Raw genomic sequence first — 23922 nt, forward strand, 5'->3', positions numbered from 1 at the left:
CCCCGCAGACTCCGGCTCCCACTACGTGATCACGCTGAAGGCCTTCAACAACGTGGGGGAGGGGATCCCTGTGTACGAGAGCGCAGCCACCAGAGTGCAGTCAGGTACGAACTCTACGCATCTGCAGCTTTCACAGGGAGTGAAAAGGAAAAGCAGCGGAGAGAAAGAATTCAATGGCCGCATTAGGAGCTGAGAGCAAATCAGCTTTCCTTTTCCTGATCACAGCTGATACGGAGGGCGCAAAAAAAAAAAAAAAAAATGCTGCTCATGTTTCTCTGGATTCAGTTGACATTTCTCGTTGCCCTCTCTCTAACCTGGCATCATTATCAGACACAGTGTGTCTCGACTCTAAATTACCAGGCAGAAAATGGGTCATCAGTCTGTCTCGCTGCTTTAATTAACTCTCTTCACTAGTGGCCTGTAAGTATACCCAAGTCTCTCCTTCTTCTTTTTTTTAATCAAATGATCAGAGCCTCAAATGATGCACCTATATGAGCAGACCTGATTATTACGATAGGGAGTATGAGGTTTTTTAATCCATGTTTTAATTTGCTAATGCAGGCAGAAATGTTATAGAAAAGTAGCTTTCGTGGAGAAAGGCGGGATGTTTAGGTAATACTGATGACTGCATTGTGTTTTTGTTTTGTCGTTTAAATAAAGGATCTAATCCTTAATATATGACATCATTTAGAAATGCTTCTTAAGGTAAGTGTATTTCAAAAGGTCTTTCATACAACGCATATCACCTTTTATCTCGTTAAAGCTACAGTATTCAAAATAACACAAAGTAATGCAAAATTGGGAAGCAGAAAAATCTGATAAGTTTGCCATGTATTTATCTAATACAGTATATCTCAGAAAATTCTGTACAATAAGTTGCCTTTAGATGTTTCCAGTGGTAGGCACACTTCTGGTAACCTGCTAATGCATTACTAGTGCAGGAAGTTTTTTTGTTTAGTGATTTAGAGTTTTTGCTAACTTTGAAAATACTTAGCACACTTAGGTTCCTCCGTGGTAATTTTTCCAGATAAATACTAAAGGTAATTTTATTCATATAGCACATTTTCAGCATTTTCAGTGCTCTGGTCAGACGATACCAACATTAACATGTTTGCTACATGTCGAGGAAAACTAGCAATTGGCGTTATATTTTTAACAACACAAGAGCTTAACTATTTTTTTTATTATTATTGTTTCCCAAAAATCCTAATAATTGCAATTAAAAATTTCAGCAAATGCCAAAAACAGTCGCTATTTACAAAATTTGAATAGATAAAAGGTTGCCTCTCATGTCTAAAATTAATTTTAGCACATAAATATTATTTAAAAACTTAGAAAAGAAAGTCAAATTTAGCAGAAATGTTGTAAGGATTAGCGTTTCATAACCATTTTTAACAGATTTTAGCCACCTAATGTTAAATGTTGCGAAAGTCTAGTGAGAGTTGGTCTTCCAGTCATCTCATTGCAGCGCAGTAAAACCACTTTGTTAGCTAAATAATAAGGACAACCTGTTTGGCCACCTGCCAGGTGACACACTACTTACCAATTAGAGGCAGAGCATGTGTCGCGGCCCGTGGAGTCTCATGAAGAAGAAGTGCGAAACGCTTCCAGTTAGCCCACATGTCAGCTGAGTTCACGCAGTTCATGTGACGGTGCAAGGAGACGAGCAGCAGCGCGCTCCCCGGAGCGTCCCAGAATGCGGTCTTCACCCGCCTCCCCGCTCCTCCTTGATCCGCTGCAGTTTGTCTCCGCTGCAGCACTGTTGCACCATGGAACACAAGAGGGGCGGGGTGCCTGGCGACGTGAGTCACGTCAACTTGCTTTGAGAGGAGCTGGGGGTGCCTGAGTTTTAATACGTGTATACACACGCGCACGCACACATAGTGCACACTTGTCTCTACAAAAGCTCCCTCTCATCCTAACTCCCTTACACACTCTGTGCACTCACGCAAGACCCCCCGTGGTGACTTTGGCAACCCCTTCGTCAGATCCAAATGCTTCCTCTCAAAAGCAGAACCGAAAAGCCCGCCACCGTCGTCTTATGCCGAATTCTCTGAGGCGCGTTCCCCTTCCTGCCAGTTTGTTCGAGTCGGAATTAAAAAGACGGGGCTGACCTACATAGTGCTTTACTTTTGGAAAAAGCAAAGGAAAACTTGGTGAACTTGGGCTGAATAGCAGATGACAGTGACGTCTTAACTTAAAAACAGAGGAAGTGAGGGAGGCGTTTCACCCACGTGTAACGCTGCATTTTTATTATTTTTTTACCCACGGCTGATTCTCAGCAAAGAAAAACCGCAACGCACGTTCTTCAAAGCTGGGTAAAGTAATGCAACCTTCATGCCATTCTAAAACCTCAGGGTCTGACTGCAACCATGAGAATGCTTGGATTTTAAAAATACTCTGACTCTCACACACACTGTTCCATCTTGGGGATATAATGAGGGCACCTCTGTAGAAAGAGTTGTCAAATGGAGCGAGTAGAGCACCGCCAGGTGATCGAGGAGGAGTGTCATCACGGGTGACCAGGCGAAGCTTTTTCTCCCATCACAACTAAACCGAGTACGGAAACAGGAGCAGTGAAACCAGAAGCTAATCCCTAAAGGATTCATTCTGCAGAAACTGTCTGTCGGTCGACCTCCAGACCTGTATTCTCTTTTGTTCTGTGGAGGCTGTTCACACCGACAACTTCCTGTGGTTTTTTTGGACCACTTGCCAAGCCTGTCGCTCTCTTGCATTGAGGCTCCCACGTACTTCAACCAATTCCGAACAGTCGACACAGCCACGTGGATTTGTGACGTTTGTTCGATACTTTTGATACTGGAAGCAGGCTAGTTAAAAAGAAATATTGATGTTGATGTATGAGCCCATTTTTGCTTAAAACATGGCATAAAACGTCTGACCCATCATACAAAACTTCACAGAGAGCTCTCTCAAAATAGTTCAATCTGGACTTAGTGTCGAATTCAGCAGGCAGAGATGGCTCTCTGTGGACAAAATGATCATTTTCATCTACGTCAACTTGAGCCGATTTCTGCACTTCAGACGATGTGAGGAGCCTATAGGACTAAAGCAGCAGGTTTTGGTCCTTGGCAAGAAAACCACAAGTCAGTACTGGCTAAGAAAAACTTAACCAGTGCATCTTTAATATTTAGTTTTTATATATGACTCTAGTCTATGCCCATAGTCATAGAACATGTCTTACATGCAAACAGAATACACAGCCAACAATCAGCGATAAAACTAAACCAATGTCGATAACTTACAAATCATATTAGTCAGTTGATAGATGAGTTGTTATTATTATCAAAATGTGGACCAAGCAATGCCTAAGTTATACAGATAGGCATCACAAAGGCCAGTTCTGTTCAGGAGACTGTTAGACAACAGAGTGTCTTCAGTCAGGGGCTCCTTCAGATTCGCTGTAATACAGACTGCTTCAGGATATCCTTCCTGCCCACATCCGTCAGCATCCACAACAACTCCTTGAAGAAACTTGGATAAAATGAGCTACAACATTTAATTTCCATTTTGGATTAATAGAAAATTTTGTGCCATTTATGAGCTACGTTATGTTGGGGTTTGTTCTAATATGCTAAATAATGTTCTGTGTCTTTCACTTCATGGTGCTAAAACAATATAGCAAATAAAAGTTGCAAAGAAAGAAAGACTTTCAAAGTCTTGACACCGTAGTGGATGATCCATGCAGATTAATGAGTTAAGCCGTGATTCATATGTACTAAATCAGGCAAGTGGATTTCTTATGAGTTAAACTCTGAGCTAAAGTGGCTCTGAGCTAAACCAGGGAAGCCTTCCACAGTCAGCCTAATTTGCCGTGTGTGTTAGGCTTCCTTTTGTTTCAGGTGATTATGCAAAGTTGGACATTTCTTCTACGCCAGCCCCCCTTTTTGAATCTGCATATCGGATAAAACGTTACATAGTTGTCACGTTGCGGTTTCTCACCGAAGGATGTCTTCGAGTGCCGCCTACCGAGTGAAGGCTACGGTTCGCATAATGATGGGCAAATATCAGAAAAGGTCTCCCTGTTGCTCTTCAGCAGAGCGTTTCCCTTTTTGTTTGTGAGCTGCAAATTAGAAGCAGCACAACGCGTAAATCCTCAGTGTCTCCACTTGTAGGCGACCCTTCTCTTTCTCCTCCATCGCCGACGGGCTGAGAGCTTAAAGCCTTGGTTTTCCTCTTGCGGTTTTGAATGCGACAGAAACATCTTAAACTCTTTATAACCCTCTCGATTGTTCTCTTTGCATGAAAGTTGCTGGATGATGTAAACACGTGTCAGAATTGCCTCTCTTTGAAACGACTGGATGAATACGTTCTTGTCTTCATGAGCAGTTGCATGTACACTGAAAAAACACAACATTTTACCGCATATTTTCAGCCTAGTTTCTAGTGCAAATATCTCTGTACGCTTGAATTAAGACAAAACTAACTTACAAGTAATTTTTCAGAAAGGAATAGGAGCTCTAGGCACAAATGCAGTATTATGAATTTGTGCCAAGTAACTGTTACCTTCAGTCATATATCAAACATGACTTAAAAGAAATTTGTGTCTGAAGGCGGCGCTAGGTCCATGCAGTAGTTTTACACACTATAATTAATGTAAAGCTAAAAAAAAGTTAATTTTACATAACATTTTACATAACACTTTTTAATATTGATGAAAAAGTATTAGCTATGAGTGAAATTATACACATTTTAATGTGTAATATGGGAAAAATATCTTGTTCCACTGGGAGATTTTTTCACTTACAACTAGCACTTTTTCATCAAGATTAAGAAATTATTGACTCAAAACAAGATCCTATTTCTTACAGAAAAGTTACTTGTAAGTTAGTTCTGTCTTATTTCAAGTTAACTAAGATATTTGCACTAGAAAGTAGACCAGATATTCTTAGTAAGTCTTTGTGGATTTTGTGGTGTCTTTCACTCTGGTTTCCCATTTGCAGTCAATCTTGCCATGAATAGCTGATCTCCTCCTGTCTCTCCATAGTGCTGCCGTCACTTTAGCTTCACACACTGTCGGGTAGATTTCACACAGCAACCAGTTCTGTAGGTTTGCTTGTTCTAGAGGTCAGTGTCTGTTATTTTTCTAATAGTGTCCTCTCTTTTTCTCTTCCACCTTCCCAATCCCACCCAAAACCCCGCCCGTCTTCCTCCTCCCCTGTCCCTTCTCCCTCTTCCTCCTCCTCCTCACCACCAACCTTCATTTTCAACGCATTAACCTTTATTTTTCCCTCCTCTCCTTCCCTTCACCTCTTCTGTTTCGACTCCACTCTCATCCTCCACGCCACGCTTCCCGTTGTGTTTTTAATTTTTGTCTTTTTTTTTGTTTGTTTGTTTGTTTTTTTTATTGTGTGTGTGCAATCAATGCATGCGGGCTTTTTACTGCCTGGCACGCAGACCCCATAGACCCCGATGTTGACTTGTACGAACTGTTCCATGCTCCATACACCCCAGCGCCCGACCCCAGTCCCATGATGCCTCCCGTGGGCGTGCAGGCCTCCGTGCTGAGCCACGACACCATCAAGGTGACGTGGGCCGACAACTCGCTGCCCAAGAATCAGAAGATCACCGACAACCGCCACTACACCGTGCGATGGAAGACCAACATCCCCGCCAACACCAAAGTGAAGGTGAGAGACTTTGCCTTTCAGTTTTGTTCAGTTTTAAATCTCGTTTACTCAAGTTATAGCCCTGCTTTTGTTTATTTAAAGGGCAATTCACTCCAAGAAAAGCTGAATTTGTTTCCTCTAAATAAAACATCACTGATATCTAATACCCTCTGAATTCCTTATTTCGCTTTTACTTGTCGTGCTTTCTGACACTACTGAAGGTGCTGATGTGCAGGCAGTAATATCGCACGGTGGCGTAGAGTGAAGTGATCTGTCGGCGGCTCTGGACCTCAGGGGAAACATAGGGTTGAAGTTTGTAACAGAGAACAAAAACATCTGTCGTCATTTAAGTGTCGGAGCTATAAAGCGGCAGACAGACGCTTCACTCGCTTTTGTTTTATGTGCAATATGTAAAACTCCAAACTAATAATGCAGTGCACTACCCTTTAAATAGTTTTGCACTAAAAAGAGAGTTCTATGTAAACTATATGACGTTGTCTCACCAGAAGCTATGAATGCAATATAATGTGATCTGTAATGTGTATATATAATTTTGCAGTCTAGTTTCCCCCTCCACATTTATTACCGTCGTTAATAAACATGCATAAAATGGCTTAGAATTAAGGCGTATCTTTTGCAGTTGCATGTAACGCCGCAACTAACTTTTATTTTGGTAATTGATTATTCTATTAATTATTCTGATAAAATAAATTAGCCTTTTTTTGCAGATTTTACAGATTGTGTATGATATTCAAAATATACTGAAAGATGCAAATAAACAAATAATTGATTTCATTTTGAAATAAGAATGTAAGCATTTTATTACCTAAAACGGAATAACATAATATCCCTTTAGTGAAATTGAACCAGGTGAAGCTAACATTATGCCACTAGAACATATTGACTTAAACATATTTACAGAGAGGAGGTTTTGTTTTTTTAATCTTAAATGCAAAATGTAGATTTACTTTGTATCAGCAAATTGTTTTTGAGTCTGTATACTCTAGTCAGCTCAGCTTGTTGTTCATTAATTAATGTCATTTAGCAAAGAGGTCATTGACTTTGCCAAAACTCTCCCATATTGAGCAAGCATGAGGCGACAGGGGAGAGGAACAGCTCCCTTTTGAACAGGGAGGAACCTCGAGCAAATCGGTCCATCTTGTTCTGCGTGTTGGCAGAACAAGTGGGAATTTTAAAGTGATAGCTAACAGCATATAAAGGCTATAAAGAAATACATTTATAAACAAAACTGTTGTTGAGTCTGTTTTAGTTGTGCTTATGTTGTTGACAATTGAGTATTTTTTTTATAGAATTCAACAAGCACATTGAATGGTAAATGGACTGAACTTATATAGCGCTTTTCCAGTCATTTTTGACCACTCAAAGCGCTTTACCCAGTCGCACTCACACCGATACGCAGATCGGTAGGCAATTTGGGGTTAAGTGCCTTGCCCAGAGGCACATCGACATGTGGCAGGAGGAACCTACAACCTACCGATCGCAAGACCACTACTCTACCAAAGCACCACAGTCGCCGATATTGCCACTGTTACGTTATAGATGGAAGCTGAAAGGGTCAGAAACCTTTTTTGCACTAAACGGCTGGAATGAGACACAAAGACGTGACGTGTGGGAGGCGCAACCTGATGCAGAGAGGACACATTTTCAGTAGTTTATCAGAAGATATTAAATAGCGGTAGAGGCCACTCACATGTCCAAATTATTGACTGCTGTGGACAGAAGCAGTTTGCAGGGTAGCTAGCTACCCTCAGCACGCTCCTTGTGGATTAAAACGGACAATGCTAATGAGTAATTGTAATCTCAGAAGGATTATTCCTATAATTTGAAAATCGGTTTGATTTCGATTTGTTTTCCGGACAGAAACAGCAGGACTATGAATATTTATCCCAAGCAGAGCCACGGTTTGAATTTTATAGTTGTTTGCTCTTAGCCTGAGGCTAAGGATTTGTGCAAATTAGCTTTTAAAATTTTTTTTAAAGTAAAATTTAAATTGCAGTTTTCTCAGTTTGGGGTTGTCACGTTTGCCTGCATCCTTCTGGTTTCGTGAATGTGTGTGGAAACAGTGGCCAAGCGGAGCTCAGATAAAGGGTTGCGTTTACTGATAAATTATTCAACAAGGACAAGACAAACAGAGGCAGAGAAAAAAAGAGAAGAGGGTGTAGATCTGACAACGCATTCCCCATACCACCAGCTCACGGGACGCACCAAAATAAACGAACGCAAGCCGGGAAGCTGCACCGAGTCAGCTGACGGGCTTCAAACGCATGCTGCTCGACCTTAACGTAAAGAGATTCGTGATTTATTTATTGTTATTCCGAGGAAAACAGATTGGGAAAGTGCCATTTAAACACTGCACGATAAACAGACCATAAAGTAAATCAGCACAAGTTCAACTCAAACAGCTCCATCTTTTGTTACAAGTGGATGCTCTAAGTGGTCTGATTCACACAGCGTGACAATAATTAAAGAGCAGCTCAGGCTTATTATGTTTCTGTCCTGTTAATGAAATCAAATATATTAAGGCCGCACCGTGTTCTGGAAATGTCGTCCTGCGTCTCCTTGTATTTTTCTGCTCTCCTACAGACACAAACAACAGAAGCGCTGTCACTTTAATGCCTCTCTTAGATCGAGTCTAACCAGACAGGCTTGTGCATTATTGAGGGAATGACTGCTCTTAAACTGGCTGCGTGCAGCTAAAGAGTGGAGCGTTTGCCAGCTTACCCCACTGCCCTCTGTTTGGCAGCCCCCCGGCGGAGAACTGCCGTGGCAACCGGCTCCTTTGGTTAACCCGATTCTCCCACTTATGCTTTATTTTTTCATGACGACCCAACTCAGTGGAGAGCAAGTAAAATGGTTGCATAAGTCAGCGTTTAAGCATGTCCGTAAGGTGTGTTTATGGTTAAGTGTTTCTTTGTGGTTGTAGAGCCCATTTGTTTTGTCTAGACTTCTTGTGCAGGTTTGAAATTCTTTCAGAGAGCCTGTTTGCGGTTCTGTTAAAGAGCACTTCAGTATGCAGAAAATTGTTTTTCTCATCACCAGAGTGCAGTAAGCTCTGAGAAAACGGCGACCTGCAGTGTTTTTATTTGCTCAGACTTTTCCGACGCATTGTTTTTAGTAGGTGTGTAATGGTACACGTAAATCAATTCAGGAGGTAGACAGCAGACCAAGTTTTGTGCATTTGGTGTGATTATCGAACTGCTTCTAGCCTTTCCTCCATCGCGAAGTCTCTCTCTAGCCAGTTAGTGTCTGGTTCGGTTCTAGTAAAATTGACTGTGTCTCCATTGACAGTGTGTTCCTGACTATGTGGACTCGAACATGTGGAGCTGTGAACTGACCCTCCAATTATGTCATTTTGCGCGAGCACACAGTTTCTCCCAAATCTCTCGGTATATTTGTTTGTTGCTGGTTGCCCCGCGCAGTTGATGGTGTTTGCGGTCTTTGCTACAACTGATATAAAGGTCTGGACATGAAGGCTTCATCGTGGAGTTATTGATTTGCAGCTGACCAAATGCTACTGTATCATTGCAGATTCAAAATGGCAGTTAAGATGACATTGTTGATGTAAATTCACATGTTTTGCGTGCAATACCTGGCTAGGTCCGGCTGTACTTCCCTTAAGGTAGTCAAAGCAGGGAATTCAAGCTAGTTTGTGTATGTCTCGTCTGATTATCTTTTAGTCCCTTCTCCATTGTGAAGTCTCACTCTAGCCAGTTAATGTCTGGTTCTATTCTAGTCACGTTACCAGTGTGTTCCCCAATATGTGGGCATGAATATTGGTGGACCATGAGCACACAGGCGTCCAATTTCTCCAAAACGTTTATTTGTTGCGCATTGCCCCAATCCTGTTGATGCTGGATGAGCTCTTCCGCCACAACTGATAAGAGATTTGGACCTCAAGGTTTGACTATTTTCGTCATCATGCTAACTTCTATGATCTCAAATCTCAAAGGTGACGGTGAAGATGACGTAAATCCACTGGCCAATCAATGAATACAGTCTGCTGGCAATCAAGTGGCTTGCGCGCAATACCTGGCTAGGTCCAGCTTGTACCACTCCTAACGTGGTTCCAAAAAAATCTTTGCCTACTCATGTTGAACATTTTTCTTCCGTTTTCTAAATCCGATTATCTTATAAAGTTATTCTACATTCTAGGTTCATTTAACCTTTGGGAGACGAGAAGTCTTTTTGTAAACTGTAATTTTTTTTTTTCTGGTTGTTTCTCATTTTCCATCTTTTCTGTCTTTCTAACTACGTTCTTTTTTTTTTCTCGTGTTTCTCTTTGCTTGTTTACTCCTTCAGATGGCCAACAGCACAAGTCTGAGCCACATAGTGACAGGCCTGAAGCCCAACACGCTTTACGAGTTCTCCGTCATGGTGACCAAGGGCCGCCGCGCCAGCACATGGAGCATGACCGCTCAAGGGACCACCTTTGAGACCAGTAAACACCGCCAACACACGCGCGCCCACACACATTCCCGCAGAAACATTTGTCATGAGAGAATCATCAGTGACTGCAGAGTGACAAACCCCTGGCTGGTTGGGAATAACAGTGAACGTTTTGCACCCCAAATGGAAGGAGGGGACACACCAGAAGATAAGTGATGGCAGCACAGTAAAATGTATCTGGACAGGTATTTATGAGCAGCTCTGCTGTTCAAATTAGGCAGCTTGCCTCAAATTTGGTAATTGGGGATAATTCTACCTGACTTCCTCAGAAGTGGGGGGGGGGGGGGGGGGGGGGGGAAATAATAAAAATAAGAATTGTTGGGGGTTTTTTGTTGATATTTATTCCAATATTCTTCTTGATTTGCAGACCCATGGCCATGTTTCTCCGTCTGAGGAGTCACAATCCAACACCTGCCTCAGTCTCTGCCTGTAGATGGAGGGAAAAAAAACCTTTACTGGTTTTATTGGCCCTTTTCTGATCTCTGCCTTCAAACTATAGGGCATTCCTCTTGTGAATATAGTTTCCCTTTAATTAGTTAATCTCAATGAATCAATGGTTTGTTTTAATATTACCTGTTGATGTTGTGCATGTGATGCCACATCACCTACATCACAGAATGAAATTACGCTCAGACAGGGGCAGATCATTGACAAAATGAGAGCTTAAAAGAACAATATAATTAGGGCAGTGTGTCAGTCTGTGCAAATGTTCTTGGCTATATTTTTTTGCAACCAAAAAAAAAAAAAAAGACATAGAGCATAGGCTTATTGCTGCTTTTCTGTTTTTGCTGTTATTTTTTAAGCAGTTAGATCGTGGTATGTATTTTCAGTATTTTGGAAAGCTTTAAGCTTAAAGAGTAAATATAATCTATAACTCAACTAACTAAAATTTAAATGATGAAGATAATGAAAGGCACATGTTCCACTCTGACTCTAACAACTAGCATTCGGATCCATTTAAAATATTTTACCTCTCAGGGGATAGTTTTTAATCCTTATTATTTAGTCTTCTTGCCATTTTTTAATATAAACACCCTTACTGTATTTATGCACACTAAAATATAACAAAAAATTTTGTTAACGCCTTCACAACACCGAACAGAACAAAGCAGGTACTTTAAGTGACAAATGGAGAATCTAAACTGTTTTCTAAAAGTTTCTATTCCGTCCCAGGCAGGGGTTTGTCGCACACGTGAGCAAACAAATGGATCCTATGAGGTCAAACAATATCAGTCACAGCAACACAGTTGTTTTCTATCTGATGTTTCATTTTAAAAACACGTTTAATTGTCAATTGTCCGTGCCTCAGTCCCCAGCTCCGCCCCAAAAGACGTGACAGTGGTGAGCAAAGAGAACAAGCCACGCACCATAATAGTCAACTGGCAGCCTCCCTCTGAAGCCAATGGGAAAATTACCGGTGAGCATCAAACTGTCTTGTGGCTCTTGCATGTGTCATAAAAATATTTGCAGAATTTATATCTGATATAGAGGTTTGATTTGAAAATGGTGCCAATTTTCCACTGCTGAGGGAGAAACAAACTTCAAACTTTTCTTTTAATGTCTTTTTTTGTTTAAGTATTAAGCATCTATGTTAATCTGCCTAAATGTAACTTTTCAATGAGTTTTATTGCTCAGTTATCTTCAAATATAATTCGCGTAGTATTAATTAAGAATGCACCGGTATACAGATTTAGGCTGATATCAATATCCAATATTAATACTGTGGATATTTACCAATGTTATTTACGCTTTCCTGCTCTTTCAACACAACGTAAAAGAAAAATGACCCCCTGTGCTAACAATGCTTTTCTGTTTTGGTTAAACATCCCATAATCATTTGTTGCTCAACCTTAAAAATTCCACAATTTAAAATGGAAAGTGTTATTTAAATCTACATCCTAAGGAATACTAATCTTATTGAAATGAGTAATTACAAAAGTTATTGACATGGATGTCCACTATCTTGTGTGCCGAGTTGTAGAAAATGTTTTGAAGTTTTATCTCAATCAATGCAAACAAAAATTCCCATTCTGTATTTCAAGGTGCAGTCTAACGCCGCCTGTCTTGTCCCCTCAGGTTACATTATCTACTACAGCACAGACGTCAACGCGGTGGTCCACGACTGGGTCATCGAGCCTGTGGTGGGGAACCGCCTCACACACCAGATCCAGGAGCTGACTCTGGACACGACGTACTACTTCAAGATCCAGGCCAGGAACTCCAAAGGAATGGGGCCCATGTCGGAGCCTGTTCAGTTCAGAACTCCCAAGAGTAAGTGTCCAAAATGTGCAGGAGAACGGTCCACAGATCGACGTGAAAACATCAGCAAGGCTTACAAATTTTATTTAGGGTTTTTTTTGTTGTTGTACTGGAGGGCTCTTGTTATGATTTCCAATAAATAAATTATTCAGTTGTATATCTTCCTTGGGTATATCGCAATCATAGAGCACAGATAACGAGTAGTCCACTCGGCAACTAATGAAAAGCACAAATTTTCCACCTGAGCAACCAGGTTTTATTGAAAAAGTTGCTTCTGGCCAACACCCGCATCCAAAAATACCAAACATAAAAGAAATAAACAAATGCAGTAAAATGCAGTGATGCTTGTGGTTGTAATGTGGGAAAATGTGAAAATCTTCATCAAGTTCAAATACTTATACAAACTTTGTAGGTGGATTACAAATATTACACATCAACTGAGGCAGCTTTAGAACTTTACTTTTATTACTGCAGCAGCTATTTCCTGTCAGCTTGCCCTATTAACTAATAATCCCTCTTCTGAGACATTAAATTAAAATTGTACACTGGCTTATCAATATTCTTTACTTTTATTTGCTATAGATTTTAAATTTTTTTGCCAAAGTTGTGTTTATTTCTTCCATTTGAGTGATTCTCTTTGAAATCTGCTCCGCAGCGTAGATCGTATTAAAACACTCGGGATGAATTGGGTTGGGGAGCCGCACGCAGCGCATTTTGGCTTTAATTTCAGTTACTTAGCAGGGCTGTTTTATTTTATTGCCATATTTTATTATTATTTTTTTGTTTTGCAAAGCTTTTTAAGTTTTGGAAATCAATCTGTGCTTTTATTGTGGGACGATTGAATCATTTCTGGATCGACGCTTTGCTCCTTTTATCAGCTCTGCTCTGACTGTTCAGCAACTGTTTTTGGTTTTCTCACATGTTTTTCATTTCTCTAGATTTGCTCTTCTTCCTCCCACAGTCCCCCATCTGCCCTCCCACCCCCGTATTTCTTTCCCTTGCCACTCTTCTCAGCTAACTGTTTTTGTTTTGCGTTTTATTGTCTCTTCCTCTCTGCTCTCCTTTGGCCTGTTAAGCTGAGTCCTCTGACAAAATGGCTAATGACCAAGGTAAACTCCCTCTTCTCACTTTATCACTGCCAACCGCACCTCATGTGCTTCTCTTTCTAAGCATCTCCATCTTCTGGGCTGATGACAACTTGCAATGCATGACTGCCAGATTGTGTTTGTGCTCGTACAGTTTGTAGACCGTTGAATTTGCACCAGAAGGCCTAGAGAATCTTATTATCTTTCTCTCTGTTTGACTCAGCTTCAAATATCCCACCAAAGCCAGGACCTCCAGGCAACTCGTATCCAGTTGCCCCTCGAAATTCAGATGGTAAGTCCTTAATCCCACCTGCTGACTAGACTGTGATTGCCATTGGCTTTTAAAGCTAATTGGATGGCTAATTGGAAGGCCACCCTTGCTTTGTTTCTCAAAGAGTGAAATTTACAGCAGAAAGAAACGGAGAAAGAGCAAAATAAATCACAGAAGCACCATTGCACTCAATCATACACTAGCCGGAGAAATGTCTCGTCATCTTTTCCCAAAGACAAAAGACAAATCTCTTAATCGGTACAATGTGTCACCATTCCATTGTTGTTTACGTTTTGTGAAGGACGAAATTGTGCTCAGTGTCTTCTGAGGTTTTTGAGTCATTTTCTTCCGTAGTTCCTAGTGGCATCTCTCCACATGTAAGGGGGTGGGTGAAAGGTTTTGTGATTGATTCGGGTTGCTTGACACATCGTCGTGTGAAAGCAAACCGCACCAGCTGAAGATGTAACAAACGTTCCAATATTAGTCCCCAATCGAACTGAGTCGACCGAACTATCAGGTGTGAAAACAATGGTGGTCCAGCTAAAAGCCCAGACCTCAGTCTGATTCAAATGTGGTGGTGGAGACACCTGTAGAGCCTTTCAGACACCAAAATTCAAATTAATATGAACGACCGATGAAGCCTGAAGCGGCAGCTTCAGGTTAACGGTGCTCAAGATGCTTCTGTGCTTGTGACTTTGCACTTCTAGTCTAATTCACTTTCTCTCCTCTCGAGGTAAAATAGGTCCTAGAAATGAGAATCTCACCGTGATCATCGTCAGCATAATCGCAGTGGGAGTCTTCACCACCATAGTGGTGGTAGTGGGAGCCTTACTGTGCACGCGGCGCAGCACGTCCCAGCAGAAAAAGTGAGATCTTCACTAACTCATTTCATTCTGTTATTTGTTTCGTCATCATTCTCTCTTCCGGTTGTCGTCTTCGCTTGTATAAACGAGGTGTTCGTGGCGTTTCCCCCTGCCAGGAAGCGAGCGGCCTCGAAGTCATCAAATGGTTCCCATAAGTACAAGGGAAACTCCAAAGACCTGAAGCCGCCCGACCTTTGGATTCACCACGAGAGGCTGGAACTGAAACCCATAGACAAGTCGCCGGAACCCAACCCAATCATGACCGAGACGCCCATCCCTCGCACCTCGCAGGACATCACCCCCGCCGACAGCGGCCTGGAGAGCAACCCCCACCTGCAGCAGAGGCGCAACTCCTACCGAGGTCAGGTTTGCCAACGCCCGTAAAAGGCAACGCTTCTAAGTTAATGTTTTGGAAATATAACGGATCAAAGCGAAATGTCACCCTTGCTGCCTGGGTGCACATTGATAATAACATCCAGCATAAGTTTGACTCTGCCTGGCAGACAGGAAGTGGCATTTCAGGAGATTGACCAAAAAAAAAAAAAGAAAGTGAGTTCATTATTTGAGCTGGAAATTCAATAAAAACCTGCAGGTATGCTTCCAGGAGCCTGTCTGAAGGTTTATTGGACAATTTTTAGCGAAGGATGTGTTTTTCTCCTCTTTTTTTTTGTCTGTTATTGCCATGCAAAACATTTCATGCTTTATCATGACATGGCTCACGGCGCTCATTACACATCATAACGCCGCGAGCCCTCGTGATTGCCGCGATTTCCTTCAAGTGCAGGCGACAATCGGAGTTGACATTTGGAAATATCACACAGCGATACAAAGCGGATTAGAGTAATGAGGGATCATTAACTAGAAACACCCAACGTCAGAATAGCAACTGATCTGATTGGCTCATTTCCACCGTACCTTTTAGGCCACGAATCAGACGACAGCATGTCCACACTTGCAGGCCGCCGGGTGATGAGGCCTAAAATGATGATGCCTTTTGACGCTCAGCCGCCCCAGCGTAAGTGTGTGTGTGAACGTGTCACAGCAACTCAGTAGTAATTATGGAGGGGAAAAAAATAGTAAAAATCTCTCCAAATCAAAAGCAACAGATTCATCTATTCCATGATTTGTTCTTTTTTGAATTTGTCTACCTCCTGAGTGACGAACCCCAGACCGGGAGAGTGTTTATCGCAGGAATCTGCATGCGTGAATCCTCATCGTTCATTAAGCATCTCTCATCCTGTTTGTTTGTTTGTGTGTATCCACGTCCATTTCCATTCACAGCCGTGATTAGTGCTCACCCCATCCATTCCCTCGATAACCATCATCACCATTATCACATGGGCAGCCTGGTATCACCGACACGCAGCTACCTCTACCATCAAGGCAGCGGGTACCCTCGCCCGCACGCCTGCGCCTCCCCCATCTCCCACCTAGAGAGGGTGGACTCTTCAGGTGAGACACTGCCCCCTGCTGGACAGCCCAAGAAAGCCGCACGAGGGCAGGCCACTTTCACTTACTGAATTTGATTATTCGTCTGTTGGCAGCTGCCGCCATCTTGTTACGTTTGTAATTCTTCTCTGCTGTCTTGCAGATTTTCTCTAGTTATTCAAATAATGATGGGATTAAAATGCCAAAGCCAATTTCCTGTTTTTTTTTGTCTTGTTGCAATAGAGGAGCCTAGACCCAAACAGTTGATTACAGAATGAGGATTTTTCTTAATGTTTTCATACATTGCTACACTACACCTGTCAGCTTTTTTCTTCCACCCCAAGGCTTTTGGATGAACAATTAAATTTTTTCCCCCCATACAGGTGTTTTCACAAATAGCGTAAAAAAAAATTCACAGTTTTAAAGGATCTCGAATTAGCGTTTAATTGGTTTAAATACTGCAGTTTTAAACTATGTAAGGTGCCAGTAACATAGATGCGAAATAGGCCTTTTTTGTGTTTTCACAGATGAAGTAAAAGCAATGGAAAACTGCTTGAATAAATATTTGCACATTGCAGAATTTAGTTAATCTTTGATCAATACTTTGGATTTTGAACTAAAGGTGATAAAATACAGTTCCTAAAACACTTACTAAATATATCAATTCACTGAAATAGTTCTTTTATCAGTAGATTGGACAAATGAGATTTGTTTCAAATATAGGTTTAATGATGCCATAGAAATTGCGATGACAATTGAAATTGTAGGAATATTCAGCACTAATTTAGCAAAACGAAGTTGTGCTGACTGGATCATTGCTTTGTCATATAAACCTCCTCTGCAGGAGAAATAGTGCAAAGGTTTTCCATCATATTATTGAAATGTTACTGGCCGTGTGCTGTAGAAGCAGGAAGCGGTGAATGATGTTAACACGAGGTCTGAACCCTGCGTTCTCTGATTTGAACGCTGTAGATTTAGAAAACTTGTTTAATCAATTGTTGATTATTGCAATTATTTCATGGTTGTGCATCATATTTGTTTCTTACATACAGCTCAATACTATGAATGCTAAGGAATGCATGGATCAGGCGTCTCCTCCTGATCAATACCGATTTCCAGTTTTTATTAAGATCCTGTAAAATCTGATTTTGACCAATTCTTATTTTTTATTATTCCAATTGTCGTAACACATAAAAAGCTGCAGATTCCCTGTCTGACAATGATACAATTACATGACTACGCCCATTTACAGATTACACCATATGTCATTAACTTAATCCAATTTTAATTAAACTGGGGGGAAAAAAAGGTGCTTCATACCGGATCTCGTTAACTGATGCGTTTTTAGACAGAAAATGATGGGACCTTTTGATTTTGATGCAGTCAACGAACAGGAAAAATATGTTTGAGCTTTCGGCTTCGATTGGCGATCAAAAGATAATTGGCTCGTTCCGATCTCTGATAAATGTACAGGTTTTGTTGAATTTCACATTCTGTTTCATACTTTGCATGTAAGTGCAGCGGGCTAACCGGAAAGGTCAGAAGACACTGTTCGTATTAGCATAGAATATCTGCAGCTGACTGTTTATTTTTGTCACCGTCATCTTCTCATTTGAATTAAGTCCCTGGTTGTGTATAATGTGGAGTTTGAGATGATACATCTAAATTGCTAATTTTGCCAAAAAATCAGAGCCATTAATGTAAATTGCGCCCAAGACAAGCAAAACTGTAATTTATTCAGATTGTGGAAGCTGAAACAAATGAGCCAGTGGGTTTAAATTGTTATCTTTAGTGCTTAGTTCTCAAACTCGATGAAACCCTGGAGAACTATTTAAATTCATTTCTTTGTGTTTTCCATCCTCATCTCTTTTGGACTGTTCTTTCACCTAACAGTCACAAAGGTCGTGTGAAAGATGGTTTAAATCCTGCGCTTCCACTACTTCCTCTTGTCTCTCCTCCAGAATCCGTGAGGAACACGCCAAGTTCGGAGCCCCTCCCTCCGCCTACCGCCTCCTCCCAGGTCTCCTGCCCCTCCGAGATCATGGCTGACCCAGAGGGCAGCTACCACGGCTCCACCACCACCGAGGAAGAGCCCAGCTACTCCAGCAACCTGCCGCCACATCGGCCAGCCCACCCGCACGCCCACGCACACCCCCTCAAGAGCTTCGCCGTGCCGGCGATCCCGGTCTCCGGCCATCCGTCATACGAGTCCCCCGCCCTGCCCAGTACGCCTCTGCTCGCTCAGACCGGTGAGCACTCACCTCAGACATACCCAGAGTCTGTTTACCACCAGTGTGAGTTGTTTTATAGCCTTCATTTACATGCTTAAAATGTTTTATTCTGTTAAATCTATCTTGTAATGTTAAGTTTTATATTTAAGACCAAGTTAATGTTCGTCCTTCAAATTTCTTGCGTTCCTGTTTGATCCACATTCACTCTAATCCAGAATAGTTACGCTCATTTGTTCAGCAGTCTTTGAGAAAAAAAAGGCTTTAAAAACTGTTTTCTGTATATCCGCCTTCAAATAAAATCCCGTCCAATCTGTTTTCTTTCTGAAGTCAATTAGTTGCTAAATTATCCACCTGTCTGTAACTCTACTACTCTGCAAAGGCCTCAAAGGTTTTCTTAGCCAGAAAATACAGCGGACAGCTCATAAATAAGGCTAAGTGGAAATTTAAAGCAGCTTCTAAAACAATACCCCAAGCTTTGAAGATCTAACGTAGCACTGCTTAACCCATCTTGACAAAATGGTAAGAGCGTGCTACAACTGCAAACCTAGCAATAAAGTCCACTCAGTCTGACTGAAATGACCTTAAAGCACTTTAAGAGGAGAGTTTTCAGGGAAACAAGAAAAAACAAGGAAATTTCTGAGGTTGAAAAGTCAAAACTTTTCTAGAAAAAACTCTGAAATTTCCAGAGTTTTTCTAGAAAATGTTTGACTTTTCAACCTGAAAATTGTTTTTCTATCTACAATTGCCCTAATAAGCCAGTGTACTACTTTGTGTTGGTCTGTCAAACCCCCACCCCGCAAAAAAACATCCCATTTTCAGGTTGTGGCATAGTGAAACGTGTACAGGCAGAGTTATGAATACTGCCAGCTCTAACTACAAGCCTTTGCAAACCTCTTCCTCCTCTAGGGCCCCCCACTCACCCTCACGTTGTAAAAACAGCCTCCATTGGAACACTAGGAAGAACACGCACTCCAATGATCGTAACGGTGCCCAACGCCCCCGACGTACCAGAGACGAGCAAAATGCTGGAGGATGTAGACAGCGTGAGTATACTGCCTCACGATGGCCTCTGGTAGCTTTGCAGTGATGATGATGGTAAATGTCTGTGAATGTTATCTGTCCTTTCTTTATAAAAAAGAAATCACATCACACTCCAAATTCCATGTGCATTTTTTTTTCCTCTAGGCTCTGGGTTAGAAACATTCCTTTCAGCTGGACTTGTTGTAACCACATTTTCTGTTTTTGCTCTTTCCCTCATCTTGTTTCTTCCAACTTCAACCTCGCTTTTATTTCTCGGCTGCTTTCGAAACATAAATGATTCGTTCTAACGACTGCTCATAACAAAACCCATAACCGGAATGACGTTTTTTTTTATTTATTTTGTGTGTGTGTATGCGTGTGTGTGTTTACCATCTGGGTTTTTACCTCCATTTTACTCTCATTTGATTGGCTGTCGCTCCCGTTTGGTTGTTAATGTTTTGCTTTCGTCTTGCTTCAGTCTCATTGACCAGTCTCCCAGCTCGCCTCACCCCCTCCTCCATCCCACTCCTTCCTGTCGGCCTCTGATGGATCCCCTGACTGACCTCCTCTCCCTCCTTTCCTCTTCTTCTTTCCTCTCTTCCTTCCCCCACTCCCAGGTGCTTGCCTCCCTGCCCCCCTGTCCCTCCCCGGCCCCTCGCAGTAACCCTATTCCTCTCCCTCAGAGCTACGAGCCCGACGAGCTGACCGAGGAGATGGCGCACCTCGAGGGCCTGATGAAAGACCTGAACGCCATCACGACAGCGCCATGACCACGCACTCGCTCGCTCGCTCGCTCAGAGAGACGCACTCGCACACACTCCCGCACACACCCACACACACGCGTATGCAGAAACAAGCCACACGACTTTCACAAGCAAAACACATCCAGAGGCCACGTGGACACAAACCCGGCCTCCTGCGGCCCCCGACGGAGACAACGGAACCTCCAGACTGAAACGTAGGAACTGCTTCTTCTTCTTCTTCAGTCTCAGACAGGAGATTGCCACGACGAGGAGGAGGAGGAGGATAAATCGAGACGCTTCATGTTGATATGAAGAACAAACCTCAGAGACGATGAACTTTTTGGTTGCTTTCAGCCGAACGATTGTGAATCTCACCTTTTTTTGTTTTTCCTCGCTGGTCGACTCGGCATGAAGTGAAGAGGTGGAAAGATCATAAACATGCGGGGGAGGGGTTTTTATTGATGCCGGCGCTCGTGCGGTGCCGACTACAACACGGTGTTTGATCAGTGTTTACTTTGTGCGTTTTGTATATCTATTGGGCCGTTTCAGTGAAGTGAGCATTGGATGTCAGCTCCTCCCATTTACTACTTTTTTACCTTTTTTTGTTGCTGTTTTGTTTTTTACAAACCCACAATATTTCATGTCCGTTTTGCTTTTTACCCTTTTGTGTCATATATTGTGCCATGACTTTTTATTTCCAATGTTATTTTATTTCTTACATGCGTCTCCTTATGAATATGTACATACATGTTTTTAAACTGCCTCATTCTTTCTTTAATATTGTTTCATTATTATTTTATTATTATTATTATTACTTGTGATTTAAATTGAGTCCTGAAGCTCAGTTTTCATATCAGTGGAGGTGTGAAGCCTGACGGGTTTCTACAGTTTCCCGTTTCCCCTGGCGTCACGTTGTCCACTTCGTACACTAAATCGCTCTTCGGTCTTTCCTGTTCGTTGTGGGAGCTCCGTTTTAAAAAGCCTTACCAACGTGTTTGTACGTCGGACCGCGGAGAAGACTCGCCGTCGACTTTCTCCCACGCCGCCGTGGGAGCTCCTGGATCTTTCTGTGGGACTGTGGCAGCTTCTCGCTGGTCAGGGTTACCTCGGACTCAGGGCGCTGACCCCAACACCCGCCACTCAACAGCTCTCCGAAAAAGAAGGCATCAATCAATCGATCGATCGAACAGCAGCAGATGAAAAGTTATCTTTTTATACAACGAGTTTGGTCGTATGTGTGCGTTTTCCAAAAAAAAGAAACAAACAAAAAACATAATAATCTTTGATTTTTGGACATTTCTTCTGCTGAAACACTCGGGCATTTCCTTGCTGCAAAGTCTTTTTAATGTTTTTTTTGTTTGTTTGTTTGTTTTTTTTCCCCCTTCTCCTCTTCGTTGAATGCCACACCCGTTGTGGTTCTGTTACAAATGTTATAGGATGCAATGATGTTGACCTTTTGAAAGGGACTCCTGGATTTTTTTTTTTTTTTTTACATATATATATATATATATATGGTAGGTTTTGTACGAAGAAAAATAAAAAAAAGATTGTTCTGAACACAAATCTGCTGTAAAGGAAAAAAAAAAGAGAAAGAAAAAAAGGTCCAGCTCAGACACTAGTTTTTCATTACCCTCTTACCCAAAGAAATTTTGTCATTTGCAATCATAGTAATTTCCTCTACTTTTGTGAATACCATGTTTTGCATAAATGTGCATCGTCATGAATGTCAGTATAACTGTAAGAGATTTTAACTTTGGAGACAAACAAGGAACACGTTGCAAAGGAAACTGGGAGAAAAAGCAACCAGACTCCATTTGGGAAACGATCTGTTGAGTTGTAAAACAGTTGAACCTGTATTGCACTTTTTCACAATTTTTGGAAAGTAAATTTCTTACATATCTTGTGTTTTGAATATCAGAAGCTGTTTGTGTAACGTAGTGTCTTAGGTAAGCAGCAGGCAGCTTGTCTTTTTTTTTTATATATATTTTATTTTATTTTTTTTTTTTTTTGCTTCAGAGATGATATGAAATGAGCGACTGAGTTGTTTCACTCGGCGGCTCGTGATGAGGAATTCTGTTGTTCTGCTTGTTCATGTACAGAGCTTTCTTTGCTTTCTGTAGAAGAAGAAGAAAAAAAATCTGTGGCTTTTTAAAAAAAAAAATGTTGAAAAATGTTTGGACAAAAATATGTTTTTTTTATTGGTGCTCCTATACATTGTGTATACAAGCTATTAAGAATACTAACAAAGTAAACGTCTCTGCTGGTCTTTCTTTTCATCAGGAATGATTGGAAAACTGATGTGGCGTTTAGTGTTCTCTGAGTAGGTTAACCAGAGCTCATATAGCTACAAATTCACCTTATTAATCTAGAATATCAAAAGGTTTATTTCAGTTATTCAAATTAATAGTGAAACTTGTGTAGAGATTTATTGCTCGGTTATGGCATCAACATGCCGTAACCGTTAGAACATAAAATCGGGAGCCGTATCCAAGCTTTGTGTGGAATTCGCCTATAAAATGAGTTCCTCTTTTAAATTGAATTATTGAAGCAGACGAATGGTGTTCTTACAAATATGTGCATGTGATCAAAGTAGAGTCATATTCAAAAGGTTTTACTATGGTGAAAACATATAAAGCCAATTTACGACACTTATTCTCTAAACGTTCTTTACTAAGAAAAAAAAAAAGTTGATTCAAGCCAATCATTCACACCCAGTGTTGTATAAAGTACTGAAATCTCAGAGTCAAGTAAAAGTACAAGTACCTCTCCAAAATATGACTTTGGTAAAAGTCGAAGTCACTGACTGAAATGTTACTTGAGTAAAAGTCTTAAAGTATTTGAAACTTCTTGTACTTAAGTATGGAAATTACTGTAAAAATGGATGTACTCAAGTAATGTAATGAAAAGTACAAGTAAAAAGTAAAACAAAGCAAATGCAGTTTGAATGACATTTTTTATATTTTGGTAAACTTGTCAAATACACTTAAAATAATGTACCCAACCAAGTGCAGGCAAAATTAAACCTGCTAATAGATATACCTGCAGGCATCATTTAGTTAAGAAAATTAGGTGCTTTACCTATAGCACAAGGTTAACTTAACCTGCTTTACAACTGAACCAGCTTCTTAGTATACCCTCCAGGACAGAAAATACAAAGTTTTCGTAAGCCTTAAGTTTTCCCTTCCAGTAAGGTCAGTGCTGAAAATGAGAAAAATAAATAGTACAGAAAATGCGGCCAACATGAAGAAAAAGAGCTGTTACGATTACTCTACTTCACAAATCAGTGAATCAGTCAATCCTACAGTCAGTAGGTGGTGAACACAACTGGTCATTATGCAAAAGAAAAAAAGAATTGGGAGGGAAATGCAGCTTATTGGCATCTGTAAACCTGGTTTTGAACTTGCATGCCTTTCCTATATTCGTTAAATTTAGTCTAAATTGCTATCGCTATGGCTTCTGTCCCCCCTTGAACAGAGGAGTCTAGGTAGCCTGCGACAGTCAACATTAGGCCTAAGCTAAATACACCACGTGTGGAACTGAAACAATGCCAAACAAAGTTCATTTATGGTCAAGATTTCACAATACAGTAGTGCCTAGTGACCAAGCTATAGTTACTGAAACAGGAGGATTATAACCATTTCATAAGAAGTTACCTCGATGTGTTTCTTCAAGTTGGACGGGGAGTTTTTGTAAGATAGAATTTCCATGTGACTGCTACTGATTGCGAGACTTGCTTTGTGTTTAATGGGAGAAGCGAAACAGGTGTATCCTAATTAAAAGTAAAGAAATCAAGAAATGGCAAAAAATGTGGAATGAAGATAAGAAAGGAAGAAGATTATATGAAGTACAAAAGTCAGTTTGAATTCGAAGCATTAATGAACGAAACAGAAGAGAAGAAATAATAATTAGTAGATTAAGAGTAGGTCAT

General features: G+C 41.1%; 1 protein-coding gene across 14 annotated transcripts in view; it reads left to right on the top strand.

Annotated features, from left to right (window-relative positions):
- Window positions 1-22246, top strand: part of neo1a (neogenin 1a) — a 209005-nt gene extending 186759 nt beyond the window's left edge. For 3 of the 14 annotated variants that reach the window (XM_032560375.1, XM_032560377.1, XM_032560368.1), the window contains 14 exons: window positions 9-104; window positions 5416-5648; window positions 9948-10086; window positions 11404-11511; window positions 12171-12365; window positions 13430-13462; window positions 13662-13730; window positions 14443-14575; window positions 14689-14933; window positions 15495-15587; window positions 15854-16024; window positions 17962-18294; window positions 19138-19274; window positions 19869-22246. In XM_032560375.1, the coding sequence (XP_032416266.1) occupies window positions 9-104; window positions 5416-5648; window positions 9948-10086; window positions 11404-11511; window positions 12171-12365; window positions 13430-13462; window positions 13662-13730; window positions 14443-14575; window positions 14689-14933; window positions 15495-15587; window positions 15854-16024; window positions 17962-18294; window positions 19138-19274; window positions 19869-20021 (2138 nt within the window). In that variant the 3' untranslated portion in view covers window positions 20022-22246. The other 11 variants (XM_032560378.1, XM_032560381.1, XM_032560379.1 and 8 more) reach the window with 10 other exon arrangements.
- The last annotated feature ends 1676 nt before the right edge of the window (window positions 22247-23922 follow it).

The sequence above is a fragment of the Xiphophorus hellerii genome, chromosome 4 (assembly GCF_003331165.1).
Source record: "Xiphophorus hellerii strain 12219 chromosome 4, Xiphophorus_hellerii-4.1, whole genome shotgun sequence".
Lineage (NCBI taxonomy): Eukaryota > Metazoa > Chordata > Actinopteri > Cyprinodontiformes > Poeciliidae > Xiphophorus > Xiphophorus hellerii.